The 15,565-nt window shown below is 52.5% G+C and overlaps 1 protein-coding gene across 2 annotated transcripts in view; it reads right to left on the reverse strand.

The window, feature by feature from the left end:
- Positions 1-7: 7 nt before the first annotated feature.
- Positions 8-15,565, reverse strand: part of mgat1b (alpha-1,3-mannosyl-glycoprotein 2-beta-N-acetylglucosaminyltransferase b) — a 30,883-nt gene continuing 15,325 nt past the window's right edge. For both annotated transcript variants that reach the window (XM_067974014.1, XM_067974015.1), the window contains one exon: positions 8-1,589. In XM_067974014.1, coding sequence (XP_067830115.1) covers positions 139-1,524 — 1,386 coding nt within the window. In that variant the 5' untranslated portion in view covers positions 1,525-1,589 and the 3' untranslated portion in view covers positions 8-138. The remainder of the gene's footprint in view (positions 1,590-15,565) is intronic.

Raw genomic sequence — 15,565 nt, forward strand, 5'->3', positions numbered from 1 at the left:
TGGAGGAAGGGCCTTTAGTGGGAATGAAAAAAAGTCTTGAAAGGGGCACAAGAGGCAGAAGGAAGGAAGGAAGGAAGGAAGGAAGGACGCCCCCCCCCCCCTCCACACACACCGCTCCTTCTTCCCCCCCAGCGGGGGCTAACTCCAGGTGGGGTCGTACCCAGTCCAGTCTTTGGGCGGCGCCAGGTAGACCCGGCGGCCCCGGTACATGAAGGTGACGATGCCGCGGTAGCCGGCTCGGGGCACGCCGGACTTGAGGTCGTCCATGACGCCCAGGGCTTTGGCGAAGGCTTTGAAAGTGTCGCGGGAGGAGTACTGGAGGCGGACCCGCTCCAGCTCCGGCCGCTGGTTGCGCTGCAGCTCCTCCAGCCGCAGGGCCGGCGCGCCGTAGACCAGCTCGGGGAAGGCCCGGTCGTAGCGCTCCTGCTGGAGGTAGGACAGGTCGAGCTGGGTGAAAGGCACGAAGCGGTCGTTGAGTTTGATGAACTTGAGGTGCTGGTCGTAGAACTGCCCGTTACTCACCCCCTTGCGGCCGAAGGTGACGGTGCGGGAGACCTCGGGCCTCACGCAGGAGCGGCCCCGGCGCTGGGCCGGGCTGCGCATCCAGTCGTCCCAAAAGGCGCCCGGCCACTTGGGCTCCAGCTCCTCCCAGGTCGGCCGCAGCAGCATCCAGCCCAGGCCCGGGAAGAAGTCGGTGCGGTAGAGCGACTCGGGCCGCCGGCCGTCCACCATCTGCTCCTTGCCGTTGTCGTTCCAGGCCGAGGCGCACCACAGGCTGGGGTCGCGGCGCAGCACCGGCAGCAGGGCCCGAAAGTACTCGAAGAAGTCCGGCGCGACCTCCAGGTCGTCCTCCACCACCACGGCCGCCTGGTAGGCGAGGGCGCCGAAGACCTGGTTGAGGGCCCAGCGGTAGTGTCGCGAGATCTTGTAGTAGCCCTGGAACTTCCGGTGCTCGGCCGGCACCCGGATGTCGGTCAGGTCGGGCTGCCGGATGTGCGTCACCTGGTCGCCGTAGGAACCGATGACGCGCGCCGTCTCCTCGTGACCGCAGTCCTGGCTGACGAGGATGGGGAAGAGCTCCTTGGACGGCCGGTAGTGCAGCAGCTTGTCCAGGCACCGGCGGATGGTCGGCCGGTCGCAGCCGATCACCAGCACGGGGATGACCGAGTCGTCGGGGTCCTTGGGCCGGGGGGCGGGGGTGGAGGCCTGGGGCTGGGCCTGAGGCCTGGGCTCCGGTTGCTGTTGCTGCTGCGGCTCCTTCTTCTTCCTCCGGCCCCGCTGCCACAGGCCCCGGTGCTGCTGGATCTGCTGCAGCAGCTGCTTCTGGTTCTCCAGCTCGGCCTCCACCTCCTCCGCCACCTTCACCACTTCGCGGGTCAGCTGCTCCGGGTCGCTGGCGCCGCCGCCTCCGCCGACGACACCGCCGCCGCCCGGCGAGCGGCCCAGCAGGAAGAAGAGCAAGAGCAGGTTCCAGGCGACGAACAGCAGCACCCCCCAGACTATCAGGTTGCTCCGGCGCAGCATTCTCTTCTTCCCCCACGTCCTGCTCGCCTCCCCACCACCACCGCCGTCAGTCCAACTCCATCAACCTGTGTGTGGGGGGAGAAGAGAAAAAAGAAAAAGCACGGGATCAGACACAACAGGGGCAGCGATTAATACATCAATTAAGACAGGCGCCCGCTTCAAACTCACCGACACAGCCCAGAGTGAGAGAGACACACCGACACAGCCTGGAGTTAGAGAGTGAGATATACCGACACAGCCTGGAGTTTGAGAGAGAGTGAGAGAGACAGCCTGGAGTTAGAGAGAGAGAGACACAGCCTGGAGTTAGAGAGAGAGAGACACAGCCTGGAGTTAGAGAGAGAGAGACACAGCCTGGAGTTAGAGAGAGAGAGACACAGCCTGGAGTTAGAGAGAGAGAGACACAGCCTGGAGTTAGAGAGAGAGAGACACAGCCTGGAGTTAGAGAGAGAGAGACACAGCCTGGAGTTAGAGAGAGAGAGACACAGCCTGGAGTTAGAGAGAGAGAGAGACACAGCCTGGAGTTAGAGAGAGAGAGAGACACAGCCTGGAGTTAGAGAGAGAGAGAGAGAGACACACCGACACAGCCTGGAGTTAGAGAGAGAGAGAGAGAGACACACCGACACAGCCTGGAGTTAGAGAGAGAGAGAGACACACACAGCCTGGAGTTAGAGAGAGAGAGAGACACAGCCTGGAGTTAGAGAGAGAGAGAGACACACACCGACACAGCCTGGAGTTAGAGAGAGAGAGACACACACCGACACAGCCTGGAGTTAGAGAGAGAGAGACACACACCGACACAGCCTGGAGTTAGAGAGAGAGAGAGACACACACACTGACACAGCCTGGAGTGTGAGAGAGAGAGAGAGAGAGAGACACACCGACACAGCCTGGAGTTAGAGAGAGAGACACACACCGACACAGCCTGGAGTTAGAGAGAGAGTGAGAGAGACACCGACACAGCCTGGAGCTGGAGAGTGAGTGAGAGAGACACAGCCTGGAGTTAGAGAGTGAGAGAGACACAGCCTGGAGTTAGAGAGAGAGAGAGAGACACACACCGGCACAGCCTGGAGTGAGAGAGAGAGTGAGAGAGACACAGCCTGGAGTTAGAGAGAGAGAGAGACACACCGACACAGCCTGGAGTTAGAGAGAGAGAGAGAGAGAGACACAGCCTGGAGTTAGAGAGAGAGAGAGACACACACCGACACAGCCTGGAGTTAGAGAGAGAGAGAGAGAGAGAGAGAGAGACACAGCCTGGAGTTAGAGAGAGAGTGAGAGAGACACAGCCTGGAGTTAGAGAGAGAGAGAGACACACACCGACACAGCCTGGAGTTAGAGTGAGAGAGAGAGACACACCGACACAGCCTGGAGTTAGGGGGAGAGAGAGAGACACAGCCTGGAGTGAGAGAGAGAGTGAGACACAGCCTGGAGTTAGAGAGAGAGAGAGAGAGACACAGCCTGGAGTTAGAGAGAGAGTTAGAGACACACCGACACAGCCTGGAGTTAGGGGGAGAGAGAGAGACACACCGACACAGCCTGGAGTGAGAGAGAGAGAGAGAGACACAGCCTGGAGTTAGAGAGAGAGAGACACACACCGACACAGCCTGGAGTTAGGGAGTGAGTGAGAGAGACACACCGACACAGCCTGGAGTTAGAGAGAGAGAGACACAGCCTGGAGTTAGAGAGTGAGAGAGACACACCGACACAGCCTGGAGTTAGAGAGTGAGATATACTGACACAGCCTGGAGTTAGAGAGAGAGAGAGAGAGAGGCACACACCCTCACAGCCTGGAGTTAGAGAGAGAGTGAGAGAGACACACCGACACAGCCTGGAGTTAGAGAGAGAGTGAGAGAGACACACCGACACAGCCTGGAGTTAGAGAGAGAGTGAGAGAGACACACCGACACAGCCTGGAGTTAGAGAGAGAGAGACACAGCCTGGAGTTAGAGAGTGAGAGACACACACCGACACAGCCTGGAGCTGGAGAGTGAGTGAGAGAGACACAGCCTGGAGTTAGGGAGTGAGTGTGAGAGACACACCGACACAGCCTGGAGTTAGGGAGTGAGTGTGAGAGACACACCGACACAGCCTGGAGTTCGAGAGAGAGAGAGACACACAGCCTGGAGTTAGAGAGTGAGAGAGACACACTGACACAGCCTGGAGCTGGAGAGTGAGTGAGAGAGACACACCGACACAGCCTGGAGCTGGAGAGTGAGTGAGAGAGACACACCGACACAGCCTGGAGCTGGAGAGTGAGTGAGAGAGACACAGCCTGGAGTTAGAGAGAGAGTGAGAGAGACACACCGACACAGCCTGGAGTGAGAGTGAGTGAGAGAGAGAGACACACCGACACAGCCTGGAGCTGGAGAGTGAGTGAGAGAGACACAGCCTGGAGTCAGAGTGAGTGAGAGAGACACACCCTCACAGCCTGGAGTTAGATATACCGACACAGCCTGGAGTTTGAGAGAGAGTGAGAGAGACACCGACACAGCCTGGAGCTGGAGAGTGAGTGAGAGAGACACAGCCTGGAGCTGGAGAGTGAGTGAGAGAGACACAGCCTGGAGTTAGAGAGAGAGTGAGAGAGACACCGACACAGCCTGGAGTTAGAGAGTGAGAGAGACACACCGACACAGCCTGGAGTTAGAGAGAGAGAGAGAGAGAGAGACACACAGCCTGGAGTTAGAGAGAGAGAGAGACACAGCCTGGAGTTAGAGAGAGAGAGAGACACAGCCTGGAGTTAGAGAGAGAGAGAGACACACACCGACACAGCCTGGAGTTAGAGAGAGAGAGACACACACCGACACAGCCTGGAGTTAGAGAGAGAGAGACACACACCGACACAGCCTGGAGTTAGAGAGAGAGAGAGACACACACCGACACAGCCTGGAGTTAGAGAGAGAGAGACACACACTGACACAGCCTGGAGTGTGAGAGAGAGAGAGAGAGACACACCGACACAGCCTGGAGTTAGAGAGAGAGACACACACCGACACAGCCTGGAGTTAGAGAGAGAGTGAGAGACACACCGACACAGCCTGGAGTTAGAGAGAGAGTGAGAGAGACACCGACACAGCCTGGAGCTGGAGAGTGAGTGAGAGAGACACAGCCTGGAGTTAGAGAGAGAGTGAGAGAGACACAGCCTGGAGTTAGGGAGTGAGTGACAGAGACACACCGGCACAGCCTGGAGTGAGAGAGAGAGTGAGAGAGACACAGCCTGGAGTTAGAGAGAGAGAGAGAGAGAGACACACCGACACAGCCTGGAGTTAGAGAGAGAGAGAGAGAGAGAGAGACACAGCCTGGAGTTAGAGAGAGAGTGAGAGAGACACAGCCTGGAGTTAGAGAGAGAGAGAGACACACACCGACACAGCCTGGAGTTAGAGAGAGAGAGAGACACACACCGACACAGCCTGGAGTTAGGGAGTGAGTGAGAGAGACACAGCCTGGAGTTAGAGAGAGAGAGACACACCGACACAGCCTGGAGTTAGGGGGAGAGAGAGAGACACAGCCTGGAGTGAGAGAGAGAGTGAGACACAGCCTGGAGTTAGAGAGAGAGAGTGAGACACAGCCTGGAGTTAGAGAGAGAGAGTGAGACACAGCCTGGAGTTAGAGAGAGAGAGAGAGACACAGCCTGGAGTTAGAGAGAGAGTGAGAGACACACCGACACAGCCTGGAGTTAGGGGGAGAGAGAGAGACACACCGACACAGCCTGGAGTGAGAGAGAGAGAGAGACACAGCCTGGAGTTAGAGAGAGAGAGACACACACCGACACAGCCTGGAGTTAGGGAGTGAGTGAGAGAGACACACCGGCACAGCCTGGAGTTAGAGAGTGAGATATACTGACACAGCCTGGAGTTTGTGAGAGACACACCGACACAGCCTGGAGTTAGAGAGAGAGAGACACAGCCTGGAGTTAGAGAGTGAGAGAGACACACCGACACAGCCTGGAGTTAGAGTGAGATATACTGACACAGCCTGGAGTTAGAGAGAGAGAGAGAGAGGCACACACCCTCACAGCCTGGAGTTAGAGAGAGAGTGAGAGAGACACCGACACAGCCTGGAGTTAGAGAGAGAGTGAGAGAGACACACCGACACAGCCTGGAGTTAGAGAGAGAGAGACACAGCCTGGAGTTAGAGAGTGAGAGACACACACCGACACAGCCTGGAGCTGGAGAGTGAGTGAGAGAGACACAGCCTGGAGTTAGGGAGTGAGTGTGAGAGACACACCGACACAGCCTGGAGTTCGAGAGAGAGAGAGACACACAGCCTGGAGTTAGAGAGTGAGAGAGACACACCGACACAGCCTGGAGTTGGAGAGAGAGAGAGACACAGCCTGGAGTTAGAGAGTGAGAGAGACACAGCCTGGAGTTAGAGAGTGAGAGAGACACACTGACACAGCCTGGAGCTGGAGAGTGAGTGAGAGAGACACACCGACACAGCCTGGAGCTGGAGAGTGAGTGAGAGAGACACCGACACAGCCTGGAGTTAGAGAGTGAGAGAGACACACCGACACAGCCTGGAGCTGGAGAGTGAGTGAGAGAGACACAGCCTGGAGTTAGAGAGAGAGTGAGAGAGAGAGACACACCGACACAGCCTGGAGTTAGAGAGAGAGTGAGAGAGACACCGACACAGCCTGGAGTTAGAGAGAGAGTGAGAGAGACACCGACACAGCCTGGAGTTGGAGAGAGAGTGAGAGAGACACAGCCTGGAGTTAGAGAGAGAGTGAGAGAGACACACCGACACAGCCTGGAGTGAGACACACCGACACAGCCTGGAGTGAGAGTGAGTGAGAGAGAGACACCGACACAGCCTGGAGCTGGAGAGTGAGTGAGAGAGACACAGCCTGGAGTCAGAGTGAGTGAGAGAGACACACCCTCACAGCCTGGAGTTAGATATACCGACACAGCCTGGAGTTTGAGAGAGAGTGAGAGAGACACCGACACAGCCTGGAGCTGGAGAGTGAGTGAGAGAGACACAGCCTGGAGTTAGAGAGAGAGTGAGAGAGACACACCGACACAGCCTGGAGTTAGAGAGTGAGAGAGAGAGACACACCCTCACAGCCTGGAGTTAGAGAGTGAGAGAGAGACACACCGACACAGCCTGGAGTTAGAGAGTGAGAGAGAGTCACCGACACAGCCTGGAGCTGGAGAGTGAGTGAGAGAGACACCGACACAGCCTGGAGTTAGAGAGAGTGAGAGAGTCACCGACACAGCCTGGAGCTGGAGAGTGAGTGAGAGAGACACAGCCTGGAGTTAGAGAGTGAGAGAGACACACCGACACAGCCTGGAGTTAGAGAGAGAGAGAGACACACCGACACAGCCTGGAGCTGGAGAGTGAGAGAGAGAGACACACCGACACAGCCTGGAGTTGGAGAGAGAGAGAGACACACCGACACAGCCTGGAGCTGGAGAGTGAGTGAGAGAGACACAGCCTGGAGTTAGAGAGAGAGTGAGAGAGACACACCGACACAGCCTGGAGTGAGAGTGAGTGAGAGAGAGAGTGAGAGAGAGTGAGAGAGACACCGACACAGCCTGGAGCTGGAGAGTGAGTGAGAGAGACACAGCCTGGAGTTAGAGAGAGAGTGAGAGAGACACACCGACACAGCCTGGAGTTAGAGAGAGAGTGAGAGAGACACCGACACAGCCTGGAGCTGGAGAGTGAGTGAGAGAGACACAGCCTGGAGTTAGAGAGTGAGTGAGAGAGACACACCCTCACAGCCTGGAGTTAGAGAGAGAGTGAGAGAGACACCGACACAGCCTGGAGTTAGAGAGAGAGTGAGAGAGACACCGACACAGCCTGGAGTTAGAGAGAGAGTGAGAGAGAGAGTGAGAGAGACACCGACACAGCCTGGAGCTGGAGAGTGAGTGAGAGAGACACAGCCTGGAGTTTGAGAGAGAGTGAGAGAGACACCGACACAGCCTGGAGCTGGAGAGTGAGTGAGAGAGACACAGCCTGGAGTTAGAGAGAGAGTGAGAGAGACACACCGACACAGCCTGGAGTGAGAGTGAGTGAGACAGACACACCGACACAGCCTGGAGTTAGAGAGAGAGTGAGAGAGACACCGACACAGCCTGGAGTTTGAGAGAGAGTGAGAGAGACACCGACACAGCCTGGAGTTTGAGAGAGAGTGAGAGAGACACCGACACAGCCTGGAGCTGGAGAGTGAGTGAGAGAGACACAGCCTGGAGTTAGAGAGTGAGTGAGAGAGACACACCGACACAGCCTGGAGTTAGAGAGAGAGTGAGAGAGACACCGACACAGCCTGGAGCTGGAGAGTGAGTGAGAGAGACACAGCCTGGAGTTGGAGAGTGAGTGAGAGAGACACACCCTCACAGCCTGGAGTTAGATATACCGACACAGCCTGGAGTTAGAGAGAGAGTGAGAGAGACACCGACACAGCCTGGAGCTGGAGAGTGAGTGAGAGAGACACAGCCTGGAGTTGGAGAGTGAGTGAGAGAGACACACCCTCACAGCCTGGAGTTAGATATACCGACACAGCCTGGAGTTTGAGAGACAGTGAGAGAGACACCGACACAGCCTGGAGCTGGAGAGTGAGTGAGAGAGACACCGACACAGCCTGGAGCTGGAGAGTGAGTGAGAGAGACACAGCCTGGAGTTAGAGAGTGAGTGAGAGAGACACACCCTCACAGCCTGGAGTTAGATATACCGACACAGCCTGGAGTTAGAGAGAGAGTGAGAGAGACACCGACACAGCCTGGAGCTGGAGAGTGAGTGAGAGAGACACAGCCTGGAGTTAGAGAGAGAGTGAGAGAGACACACCGACACAGCCTGGAGTGAGACACACCGACACAGCCTGGAGTGAGAGTGAGTGAGAGAGACACACCGACACAGCCTGGAGTTAGAGAGAGAGTGAGAGAGACACACCAAGTCAGCCTGGCATAGGTAGGAATATAGGTATCAGGCTGTACCAGGTCAGACAAGTTTACCTGGCATGGGTAGGAATGTAGGGAACAAGCTGCACCAGGTCAGACTATAACCTGGCATGTAGGGAATGTAGGGAACAACCATGCCCCCGGCTTAACGTTCATCGAAGTTGCTGAGGATTCAGAAACCTAAGCAGAGACGCGGTCCATGAGTGTCCTAGCGCAACACGGCATCACAGCATAGAACACACCGCCACTGGTGGGGAGTCACATTCACTCCTACAATACATTGGAGTGTTAAACTCAGTGGTAGCACTCTCCTCTCAATCAGAAGATTGGATTCAAGTCCCAATCATTAGCACATAATCCAGGCTGACACTCCAGTGCAGTACTGAGGGAGCGCTGCACTGTTGGAGTTGCTGTCTTTCGGATGAGACGTTGAGGGGGCAGATGGAGCCTCGGTTTAAGTGGACATAAAAGATTCCACGCTACTATTTCGAAGAGTTCTCCCTGGTTTTCTGGCTGATATTTATCCTTCAACCAACACCAGTAAAAAACAGATGGTCTGGTGATCACCGCATTGCTGTTGGTGGGAGCTTGCTGTGCGCAAATTGGCTGCTGCATTTCCTACATTACAACAGTGACTACAGTTCAAAAGTATTTCATTAGCTGTAACACTTTGGGACGTCCCGAGGTCATGAAAAGCGCTGTATAAATGCAAGTTCTTTCTTTTTAAAGGGCAGAACAGAAACAGCTATTCACCGTCATATGCTGCTTGAAGTCTACCAGACTCCCCAGTGATTAGTGGACCTGTATTCAGCCAGGAAAAACCATCCTGCTCAAAACTTAGGCTGCTTGGCGCAGCTAACATGGCGGCTTGGCAAAAGCCGTCAAGTGTCGACACCCGGCACCAACCCTTGCTCTTTGGCAGGAGGATTGATGCCAAGATACCAAAACCCACACTTCACCTTCCCAGACTCCTGGCATCTTTGCCACCTGAAAAAAACAAGCTCCCATGCGTGGGTTCAGTGCCATGTCTGGCCGACGATCGCGGCAGCAGAACATCAGACGGGTTGCGGGGCAACTCCCTGTCCCACCAGGGGGTTAAGGCACATTGATGGGGTGGGAGAGTATATAGAGAGAGCTTTGTTTTGTATCAAACTCATGCTGTACCTGACCTGGGAGTGTGTTTGTTGGTTCAAAGTGGGGAAGTGAGATCATCCAATTTGGAGAAAGACAAGTCGGAATATTTTCTTGATGGCAAGAAACCAGGAACTGTGGAGGAGCAAAAGGGATTTGGGTATCCAAACATACAGATCACTAAAAGCTAGCGTACAGGTACAAAAACTAATCAAAAAGGCTAATCGAATGTTAGTCTTTATCTCAAGAGGCCTGGAATAGAAAGGGTAGGAAGTTTGATGCTTCAGTTGTACAGAGCTTTGATCAGACCCCATCTGGAGCACTGCGTTCAGTAAAGATATATTGGCCTTGGAGGGGGTGCAGCGCAGATTCACCAGAATGATACCGGGGCTCGGAGGGTTAAATTATGAGGACAGGCTGCATAAACTTGGCTTGTATTCCCTTGAGTACAGGAGGATTGAGGGGTGATCTGATCGAGGTGTTTACATTGTTAAAAGGATTCAGTATGGTAGACACAGAGAAACCAGTTCCTCTGATGGAAGAATCAAGAACAAGGGGGCACAATCTTAAAATTAGAGCTAGGTCATTTAGGAGGGAAATCAGGAAGCACTTCTTCACACAAGGGGTAGTAGAAATCTGGAAAACTCTCTCCCAAAAAGGGCATGGAATCTGGTTCAGTTGAAATTTTCAAGACTGAGAACGATAAGAATATTTTGTTAGGTAAGGGTATCAAGGGATATAGAACAAAGGTGTTGAGGTGTAAATCAGTCATGATCGAATTGAATGATGGAACAGGCTTGAGGAGCTGAATGGCTTCCTCCTGTTCCTATGGCAGTGTAGAGTGAGTTTTACCTCTAACAAATCTCCCCTTAACCTTCTCTGCTCTAAGGATAACATCCCCAGTCTCTCCAAATAACTGAAGTAGAGGGAACGTTACTCTGTATCTAACCCGTGCTGTACCTGCCCTGGGAGTGTTTGATGGGACAGTGTAGAGGGATCTTTACTCTGTATCTAACCCATGCTGAACCTGCCCTGGGAGTGTTTGATGGGACAGTGTAGAGGGATCTTTACTCTGTATCTAACCCTTGCTGTACCTGCCCTGGGAGTGTTTGATGGGACAGCGTAGAGGGAGCTTTACTCTGTATCTAACCCTTGCTGTACCTGCCCTGGGAGTGTTTGATGGGACAGTGTAGAGGGATCTTTACTCTGTATCTAACCCATGCTGAACCTGCCCTGGGAGTGTTTGATGGGACAGTGTAGAGGGATCTTTACTCTGTATCTAACCCTTGCTGTACCTGCCCTGGGAGTGTTTGATGGGACAGCGTAGAGGGAGCTTTACTCTGTATCTAACCCTTGCTGTACCTGCCCTGGGAGTGTTTGATGGGACAGTGTAGAGGGAGCTTTACTCTGTATCTCGAACATAAGAAATAAGAGCAGGAGTGGGCCCTGCTCCGCCATTCAATAAAATCATGGCTCATCTTCCACCTCGATTCTACTTTCCTGCCCGATCCCCATATCTCTCGAGTCCCTTAGAGTCCAAAAATCTATCGATCTCAGCCTTGAATATACTCAACGACTGAGCATCGACAGCCCTCTGGGGTAGAGAAATCTAAAGATTCACAACCCTCAGTGAAGAAATTCCTCCTCATCTCTGTCCTAAATGGCCGACCCCTTATCCTGAGACTATGTCCCCTAGTTTTAGACTCTCCAGCCAGGGGAAACAACCTGTCTGCATCTACCCCTGTCAAGCCCTCCAAGAACCTTATACGTTTCAAAGAGATCACCTCTCATTTTTCTAAACTCGAGAATATAGACCCATTCTACTCAATCTCTCCTTATAGAACACCCTCTCATCCCAGGAATCAATCTAGTGAACCTTCGTTGCACCGCCTCTAAAGCAAGTATATCTGTACTTAGGTAAGGAGACCAAAACTGTACACATCTAACTTGGGATGCTGAATCTAGAGACAACAGCATTAATAATGAACTCTCACGTGTACTCGCTGTAAATGGGAGCAAATACAGCAACAGGGTGAATCCCCGAAACACTGAACTGATGGCAGAGGTAGGGTTCATCTAACTGATTGGAATAGGTTATGGTTGGTGCATGAGGGAGAGGGACCAGCCAGATACAGTATTAATAGGGTTAGTTTGGGCAAGCGCAATGTAAATGGGAGAGAAGCAGAGAAAGGGTTAATAAGGATAGGCTACACTCAGTGTAAATGCTGTGACGGAGTTAATAAGGATGAGAGCCAAGGCCAGAGTATCTGACCCAGTCCCTTCACAGCACATGGTCACGTCTCTCTCCGACCCTATCCACCAGTATAGTCACCTCCCTCTCCGACCCTATCCACCAGTACAGTCACCTCTCTCTCCGACCCTACCCACAGTATAGTCACCTCTCTCTAGACCCTATCCACCAGTATTGTCACCTCTCTCTCCGACCCTACCCACCAGTAGTCACCTCTCTCTCCGACCCTACCCACCAGTAGTCACCTCTCTCTCCGACCCTATCCACCAGTATAGTCACCTCTCTCTCCGACCCTACCCACCAGTATAGTCACCTCTCTCTAGACCCTACCCACCAGTATAGTCACCTCTCTCCGACCCTATCCACCAGTATAGTCACCTCTCTCTCCGACCCTACCCACCAGTATAGTCACCTCTCTCTCCGACCCTACCCACCAGTATTGTCACCTCTCTCTCCGACCCTATCCACCAGTATAGTCACCTCTCTCTCCGACCCTATCCACCAGTATAGTCACCTCTCTCTCCGACCCTATCCACCAGTATAGTCACCTCTCTCTAGACCCTACCCACCAGTATAGTCACCTCTCTCCGACCCTATCCACCAGTATAGTCACCTCTCTCTCCGACCCTACCCACCAGTATTGTCACCTCTCTCTCCGACCCTATCCACCAGTATAGTCACCTCTCTCTCCGACCCTATCCACCAGTATAGTCACCTCTCTCTCCGACCCTATCCACCAGTTTAGTCACCTCTCTCTCCGACCCTCTCCACCAGTATAGTCACCTCTCTCTCTCTGACCCTAGCTGGCACACTCAGAGCTGGCTCAGACGTTATGTAGCAGCACTTAGTTGCCCCAGAGCTTCCCCTCACCCTACCAGCCAGCTCTCACATGGCAGAGTGCTAGCAATTTGCGTGCAACCTCTGCTAACGTTGGAGTAGTGATCTCCTGTTCTCTTTAAGTGTCATTTCAGTGAGTCTTGAGTGCATGCAGCCCTCGAATGGGGCCCTATGAGGGTGACCAGCCTCTCTTGCCAATCACAGCTGTTCTGCATCATTTCCAAACCTTCTCTCAATTCAGCCAGCTGTTTCCCTTGTTTTCTTTCGAAAAACTCTGACTCATACAATCCCAGAGACAAATCCTGCAGAATAATTCATGCATTTAGAGCTTCACAGCAGAGGGATAGGAAACCTCCTGTAGGCATTTGCCTCTCAGACAGGTAACACACACTGCATGAACTTTACAAGGGAGCTTCACCATTAACACGCCATATATTCCGCATCCAGTGCTGTACAAAGACAGAGAGAAAGAACTTGCATTTCTATAGTGCCTTTCGTGACCTCAGGACTTCCCAAAGCGCTTTACGGCCAATTAAGTACTTCTGAAGTTTAGTCACTGTTGTAATGTAGGAAACGTGGCAGCCAATTTGTGCACAGCAAGGTCCCTCAAACAGCAATGAGAAAATGGCCATATAAACTGATTTTTAGTGATGTTGGTTGAGGGATAAATATTGGCCAGGGAGAACTCCCCTGCTCTTCTTTGAAATAGTGCCATGGGATCTTTTATGTTCACCTGAGAGGGCAGACGGCACCTCCGACAGTGCAGCACTCCCTCAGTATTGCACCGCAAGTGTCAGCCGGGATTATGTGCTCAAGTCTCTGGAGTGGGACTTCTGACTCAGAGGCGAGAATGCTACCCACTGAGCCACAGCCGACACCGAGATGGATCTGCTATCACAGTGTTGAGTCTCACGCCATCCAGGGCTGCACGTGCCCACGCCAGTTTCAATCCTCTCACGTTGCTCTCTGCCACACACTCCCAGCGTGGATGAATCAGTCAAGGGAGCCAATCTTCCCATACCAGTCTCTATGTGAATCCAGTTCCAGGAGGGAGACTGCACAAGCGAAGCAGTGTAATCCTCCTGCCCAAAGACCCTCCCTTCTTCAATATTTCAACAAGTACCACAGCATTTTGTGCCCGTGACAAAATAATGATCTTGGATGCTAGTCACAGCTCACTTAGGTTACCGCTAGTGGCTTCTCCAAGCTGTGAGGTATTGGTATAACAATTCTGTTGAACCAGGGAGGTTTAACACGCCAATGTTTGTTGAGCGCAGAACCGTTAGTATCTTTCTATCCAATAGTGTGTCTGAGAGCCGACTGGACACAGTGTTGATTTCCTGCGATCACAGATTATTCGCAGCGGTTGTAACAAACACTATGCAATTGACATCCTCTGAATCATCCCTCCGAGAACTCTGCGTTCCTCCAATTCTGGCCTCCTGCGTGTCCCCCACTCTCTTCACCCCACCAATGGCGGCTGTGCCTTCAGCCGTCTAGGCCCTAAGCTCTGGAACTCCCTCCCCAAACCTCTAGGGCTCCATCTCCTCCTTTAAGACGCTGCTTAATACTACCTCTTTGACCAAGCTTTTGGTCACCTGTCCTAATGTCTCCTCCTTTGGCTCGGTCTCAATTTTTGTTTGATAATCGCTCTTTGTGAAGCGCCTTGGGACATTTTAAAGCTGCTCTATAAATGCAAGTTATTGTTGTTCGGATTCACTTTAAATGAACAGGTTTGATTGACAGCTATGTCCGAGTCAGGACTGAGCTATGATTCCTTGGGCTCTATTTGGCCGACAGCACTGTTACCAGGAGCTGCCAACTTTAGATTTCCCCCACTTTCGCCCACCTCAGTCAGTCTGAGGCCGTCGGTGGGTCCAAAGTTAATCAGAAGCTCCTTGGTTGCATGTTTCCATGCCATGAGTAAGCCAGTGTGTTGCAAAGGATCAATTCTGCATTGGGGGTTAGTGTTTCCACATTGAGGAGACGCATAAAAGTTTGTAATCAATGTAAATATACTGTTAGTGCTGAATATTTACCCGTTTAATGACCAATTCATTTGTCTGTTAGTTCATAAGCTGATCTATGGTCTGATGGTGTTATTCTTCCATCTACCGAAGATGAGGAGATCACACGAGACATTCCACTAAGCCAGATAAGGGGCTCACTACATTTGTGTCAGCCGTGGCTCAGTGGGTAGCACTCTTGCCTTGGAGTCAGAAGGTTGTGGGTCCAAGTTCCACTCCAGAGACATGAGCATAAAATCCAGGTGGACACTCCCAGTGCCGTACTGAGGGAACTTGGCGCTGTCGGAGATGCCGTCTTTCGGATGAGTCGTTAAACCGAGGCCAATATTTCTCCCTCTATGTTGGCGTGTGTGTGTGAGAGAGAGAGAGAGAGAGATTTTTGTTCCTTTGTGTTGATGTGCTTCTCTCTCTGTTGCACTGTTCAGCTCTCTCATCAGTATGTGGCACAGACTGTCATGGGACAATGTGGCTGATGGAACCAGAGATTCTCTGTGGCAAACTAGTTTGAGCTCTGCTTTACAGTGCAATTTGATTCAAATGTAAGGAGTCTTACAACACCAGGTTATAGTCTAACAGCTTGATTCAGTTTGGGATTTTCATGCCAGGTATAATCCTTTGGTTCAGCATCATTGAAAGAAAAGAAAGAAAGACTTGAATTTCTATAGCGCTTTTCGTGACCTCAGGACATCCCAAAGCACTTAACAGCCAATAAAGTATTTTTGAAGTATAATCATTGTTATAATGTAGGAAACACAGCAACCAATTTGCGCACAGCAAGGTCCCACAAACAGCAATGTGATAATGACCAGGTCATCTGTTTTTAGCAAAAAACACACACACAAAACCAAAAACACACCGAGCAAAACACACACACAGCAAGACAAAAACACAGAACAAGAGAGTGAGAG

This window comes from Heptranchias perlo, chromosome 39 (assembly GCF_035084215.1).
Source record: "Heptranchias perlo isolate sHepPer1 chromosome 39, sHepPer1.hap1, whole genome shotgun sequence".
In the NCBI taxonomy this organism is placed as follows: Eukaryota; Metazoa; Chordata; class Chondrichthyes; order Hexanchiformes; family Hexanchidae; genus Heptranchias; species Heptranchias perlo.